The sequence below is a fragment of the Protobothrops mucrosquamatus genome, unplaced genomic scaffold (assembly GCF_001527695.2).
Source record: "Protobothrops mucrosquamatus isolate PMUCROS unplaced genomic scaffold, P.Mucros_1.0 scaffold5673, whole genome shotgun sequence".
NCBI lineage: Eukaryota > Metazoa > Chordata > Lepidosauria > Squamata > Viperidae > Protobothrops > Protobothrops mucrosquamatus.
This window is the reverse complement of record NW_015391525.1, coordinates 1-6,179: the sequence shown is the minus strand read 5'-3', so window position 1 is coordinate 6,179 and position 6,179 is coordinate 1. Positions and strand designations below refer to the sequence as shown.

General features: G+C 39.4%; 1 protein-coding gene across 1 annotated transcript in view; it reads left to right on the top strand.

Annotated features, from left to right (window-relative positions):
• LRRIQ4 (leucine rich repeats and IQ motif containing 4) overlaps positions 1-5,923 on the top strand; it is a gene marked incomplete at its 3' end in the record, with an annotated part of 11,749 nt that extends 5,826 nt beyond the window's left edge. Inside the window, exons 2-5 of the mRNA XM_015829226.1 lie at positions 4-759; positions 2,747-2,920; positions 5,491-5,629; positions 5,727-5,923. Coding sequence (XP_015684712.1) covers positions 4-759; positions 2,747-2,920; positions 5,491-5,629; positions 5,727-5,923 — 1,266 coding nt within the window. The remainder of the gene's footprint in view (positions 1-3; positions 760-2,746; positions 2,921-5,490; positions 5,630-5,726) is intronic.
• Positions 5,924-6,179: the final 256 nt, after the last annotated feature.

The window sequence follows — 6,179 nt, the reverse complement described above, 5'->3', positions numbered from 1 at the left end:
GAGGAACTGGGAGAACTGAAATGTCTCCGAAGTTTGGATTTGAGCAGTAATCCACTTCGTTACAATACCCTTACGGTCATCAGTAAAATACGGCTCCTTTCTCATCTCAGGTTCTATGATTTAAATCTGGATGAATTTCCCCTGGAAATCTGCAAACACCTTCATCACTTGAAGCTACTGGGGCTCTCAAACAACAACCTAAAATGTCTTCCCAAGGAAATAGTGAATTTTACCCAACTTCAAGAGCTCTATCTAAAGGAGAATGAATTTGAACATTTTCCTTTGGAACTCTGTCAACTGCATAATCTAGAAATTGTAGATCTGGAGAAAAACAATCTGAGTGTCATTCCGGATGAAATTTCATCCTTGCAGAATTTATCTCAGTTTTATCTCGCCGACAACAAGCTGACAATGGTGCCTGATTCACTGAGCAAGTGTTGTAAACTGTCTCTGCTTGATTTGTCAACAAATCAATTGTACAAACTCCCTCGAAGTTTAAAGCAATTGACAGAAATGAAGGAATTTAGCATCTCGGGGAATGCCCTGGTTGGTTTTCCACGTCTGTTACGGCATTGGAAATGCCTTACTGTGATTTACCTGAAGAACTGTGGCCTGAAAGCGATACACCCTTCGTTTGGAAAACTAACCAATGTAATAATTTTAGATTTAAGTGAAAATCTTCTGGAAGAATTTCCAGCACAGATCTGTGCAATGGAAAATCTGGAAATATTGTCCCTGGATGACAATCAGATAAGTGAGGTATTTATCCATCATATTTTGATCCTACTTCTCCTAGTCAGATCACCTCCCATAGTAAATTAAAATTCAATTAAGACATACTTAAATACTTTTAAAAAGGACCAATAATTGTAGATTGTTACTAGATTTATATCTTTGAAAATCACTGATATATTTTGCGGGGTGTGCCCAAAAGTATAAAAGACGAATAGAGGTAAAAGTACAGAATCTTACTTGCTAGGGGCACTTCTCAAGTTTAGATTGTCAAATACAAAATAAATTTTTGGAAAACACAGGCCACTCAGTTAAACCAACAATTCCACGCACATAAACACAAACACACACATTTTCATCTTTAAAAACATGGGAACCTATGCTTTTTGGCAAGTAAAATAAATAATAATAATAATAATAATAATAATAATAATAATAATAATAATAATAATAATAATAATAATAATAATAATAATAATAATAATAATAATAATAATAGTAATAATAGTTGCAATGTGTGCTTTTCCATCCCCTTAGTTTTAAAAGGTCTTTTGTAACATAATTTTGTACTAAAAAGTGCAGTCCGAAATTAATGTTGTTTTTTTTAACTTCAGCTAGGCTGGCAAAGATCTGCTAGTTAGCTGAGCTTACTCTCTCCCCACACGGGGCTAAGGAAATATGCAGATCTGAATCAAAAAATATGGGGAGCCTATGCAGGGGTGTCCACAGGTTGTGGTCAGATATGTCAAGATTGCTCCATCTGTTCGTTATGTGTGTTTCATGTGGGACCCACAAAATTGGTGGAGCTTTCACTGTGCCATTGCGTCATGCCAAAACTGTGCCCACCCATTGCCAGCAATGGGAAAAAGTCATGATATGTCGCGACACGTCACGTGACGTCGCGAGTTTGACACCCGTGTTTTGGACCATACCTTGCAGATACTTTCAGCCTGTGGTAGCTCACCCTGGTGGACCTCCATGAAATGTGTTTATAGAAACCCATCCTAAGATCATTCTCATATCTTCCAGATGTATTAGGGTAACGAATCTTATGACTGCCAGCCAGTTGAAAATTATGGGACTTGAGATCCCAACATATAGGTATTGGATAGGTATTCATATCTACACATATAAAATTGTACATAATATCATTTTACCTGTAAATGAATTCTTTAGTTTTAATTGTAATGTAAGGTGTGTGAACATCCACTTTAAACTTAATGTAAACCGTCTTAAGCTCGATTGTAAAAAATTCGATTTTTGTAACAGAGTTGTCAAAATCTAGAATATCTTACCCAATTCAGTTGTCTCAGCTACTAGCTTTCACAGTTTTAATTCTAACTTAACTTCTGTGGACCTCACCCATATTTAAGAGATTCCTAAGGGAGCGTGCATAAGTGCACAAACATGCCTATTGTCCCTATCACGTTATAATTTCTTTTCATTTTGCTTGTTCGAATTTGTAATTTTCATTTGATAGATAGATAAACAAACAAATAAATAAACAGTATCTACAGCGCTTCTGGTACTTGGTGACTTGATTCACATTTCCAGGCAGAATAAAATATCATTTCATCTTCTAAAAGACATCATTTGTTATTATTATATTTCAGCTGGAGTTAATGATCTTTTTTCTTAAGTGCCAGAAAGACTCACCAGGCATTACATAATGAGGGAGAGGAGGGGAAGAGAAGTTTAAAAAGGAGAAAGAGAATAACGTTTTTAGGATATTGAAGAATTCAAGTCTGTTAGTAGTCTCCAGGGATGTCTGCCAGCTGGGGTTTCAAGAAAGTCAAGAGGGAGACCATAATCATGTGATCACAGCTGCCATCTTGATGTTTGTGAATCACCTTTGATACGTTAGTGGTTTCCTGTTTTAGAAAGGGTACTGGTATATGAAAGGGTACTTGGTCATCAATGACACTACTTCACGTAGAGAACTTTTAGAACCCATTTAAAATGTACAAACTGAATAATATGTATTTTCCCAAATCTGTATTTTGAAAACATCAAGATACCTCCAGCCGTAAATAAGCTTTATCAGCTAAAAAGCCTTGGTCTAACCGGCAACAGGTTCGTCTCGTTCCCTGAGGAAATATTCCATATTGTATCACTAGAGACACTCTACCTGGGACAAGATACAGGGACCAAATTAACAGATTTACCAGAGAATGTTAGCCAATTGCAGGTAAGAAAAAGTACTAACATACAAATGGAAGAAAAGACATTTGCAATGTAAACAGCAGGTCTAGAAAACTGTTCATTTAGAGCAGGGCTTTTCAACCTTTTCACCCATTGTACCACTTTTAGGATATGGCAACATCCGAGTACCACCAGCAAGGTGTCAAAAACTTGATGACCAAAAAAAAAAGGAAAAAAGTAATAAAGTACAGGTAGTCCTCGACTTAACAACAGTTTACTTAGTGACTGTTTGAAGTTACAATGGCACTGAAAAAAGTGCCTCCCAAGCCACAGCCGAGCAAGACACCTGCCTGCCCACCCGGCGGCGCTCTTCCTCCTGTCCGAAGTTTTCATTGTTGTGAGCATTTCTGTTGAGGATTGGCAGCAGGGGTGGGGTGGGTGTTTGGTTTTTATTCCCGTCTGCTGGGTGGTTGCAACAGGTTTTGGTCACTTTACATGACCCTGGGACACTGTGACTGTCATTAAATATGAATCAGTTGCCAAGCATCTGAATGTAAATCACAAGACCCTGGAGATGCTGCAACATTCCAGCTGATTGGCGCTTCTTCAGGGCTCAGCAGAAGCACCAGGATCAGCGCCGACCTCCAGCTGGAGCCTGGCACTGATCCTGGTGCTTCCACTGAGCCCTGACAGCCCCGAAGAAGCGCTGATCAGCTGGAAAGCAGCACTGATCCTGGCGCTTCCGCTGAGCCCTGACAGCCCTGCAGCTCCAGCCATCTCTTGCTCAGGCTTGTGCGGTGCTGCCACCGGTTCAACTCATTCCCCTCCCCCACTACCACTTTTCTAGGATGGTTGTGTACCACCTGCCAGGTGCCAATGTACCACAGGTGATAATCGTACCACTGGTTGAAAAGCCCTGATTTAGAGAGTTTTTCTCAAACTCAGCAACTTTAAGATACGTGGATCTCAACTCCCAGAATTCCCCGACCATACTGGCTAGGGAATTCTGGGGGTTGAAGTCCACACATCTTAAAGTTGCTGAGTTTGAGAAACACTGATTTAGAATTCATTGCCTCTTGGACTTTTGGCTAAGATCAAGATTGTATAGAGTTTTCATTCAACTTGTTCCCCATTTCTTGGGTTATTGTTCACTGCCTTAATATGCATACTTATTAATCATTCTTTGCAAAAGGAAAAGATTCTGGTGATGCCACTGAAGCTAAGCAGTCAAGCAGGTTTTCACTGTTCAAAGTGAGCTGCATTCTTTTTTCTTTCTTTTTCTTTTTTTTTTAAAAAGCCTACCCTGATGAACTTAACAGCTGCAAATGCTGTGCAAAGCTGAGATTGGCGTCTGTCAGGGGCACAAGGGATTCTGTACAGGTAGTCCTCCACTTATGACAATTGAGCCCAACATTTCTGTTGCTAAGCAAGACAGTTAAGTGAATTTTGCTCCATTTTATGACCTTTCTTGACACAGTTTTTAAGTGAATCACTGCAGTTGTTAAGTTAGTAACACAGTTGTAAAGTGAATCTGGCTTCCTCATTAGATTGTTTGTCAGAAGGTCACAAAAGATGATTGGATGATCTCAAGACACTGCCAGGTGCCAACATCCAAATTTTGATTACATGACCATGGGAATGCTCTAACGGTCGTAAGTGTGATAAACTGGCTATAAGTCTCTTTTTTTCAGTGCCGTTGTAACCTTGAACGTTCACTAAATTAATGGTTGTAAGTTGAGGACTACCTGTAGATCCTCACAAAATGTTGGCACAAAGAAAACGCTGCTAAGATCTTTCTTCACCATTTACTCAGGAGATGTGGGGTAAAAATACAGATTGATGGGATTCTACTGTCATCAAAGTCTTGGAATTTCTCACTGATGTTTAGAAGCACCATGATATTATCAGCGTTTATTTTAATCTATATTTTATAAATAACTCAAAGCGACTAACCTATCTAATACTCCTTTCTCCCATTTCCCCCACAACAACTCCATGAGGTGAGTTGGGCTGAGAGAGAGTGACCAGTCTAAAGTGACCCAACTGGCTTTCATGCCTAAGGCAGGATTAGAACTCACAGTCTTCTACTTTCTAGCCTGGTGCCTTAGTCACTAGACCAGTAGACTCGTGGGCTTCAACTCCCAGAATTCCTGAGCCAGCATGGCTAGCTCAGGAATTCTGGGAGTTGAAGTCCACGAGTCATAAAAGAGCCAAGGTTGCCTACCCCTGCACTAGACCAAACTGGCCTGCCATATTTTGGTGTTGTTTTCTCCTCTTCCCTGATTGAGCTGAATTCTGGTTTGGAAATTGTGATTCCCCCATAAGTTGATCCTTGTGTTTTATCTCTTCACTGCAAGATTGCTGACTTTCCTGAGATGTTACTTAGCAGGTAGACTCTAAAATAGTTTTGGGGCAAAGGAATGGAGATGGCAATGATTCAGGAGACAAACATCCTAAGTGGTCAGTTTTGTGGAAGGGCTTGCAGATTCAATTTTGCCTTTTTTCCCATTTAAAATTATATGTGGCTTCTCATTAAAGTTTTCTGAAGATTACTTGAGTTTCTGGACAGGTCAGTAGCCACATCTGGCCAAATGGGCATGTGCATTTCCCCCTTAGAATTTAAAAGAACTGTACATCGAAAACAACTTCTTGGAGTACCTTCCATCAAGCATAGGATTACTGAATAACTTGGAAATACTTGACGCTCATAACAACTTTCTTATAGAACTGCCTGACTCCATATGCCAACTACAAGGTAAAAAGAAAAACGCACACACACAAAGAAAATTCTTGGCCTTCTTAGCCAACTTAGCTCATCACACCATTTCATTTTTTTTCTGATTTGTCTTTAGGTTTGCAGAAGCTATTACTCCATAACAACCAATTATTTCAAATCCCAGAGAACCTGGACAGTCTAGAAAAATTGCAAGATCTATCACTGGAAGGGAATCCTATGATGGACCCACCAGTGGAGGTGTTTAGTCAAGGGTTGTCAGCCATATGGGAATATTTACAACAGGCAAGAAAAACAAAAGAGACAACCATAAAGGTATGAAGTTGGGAGAAGGAGGACAGTCAGAAGCATACAGGAGAACAGGTTAAATATCTAATGAAACATTGTTCATCTCTGGTATCTTAAACAGTTGGGGCAACATGGCCACATCTGGATCAATAGTGTCTTTCCTAGAAAAAAATGCTCTGATCCTTAGTTCTTATGACCAAACTCCATATTTCACTCATAAGAATGTAAAACCATGATTATGTATGTGTAAATAATTATATGTGATGGCACGTGGGAATGATTT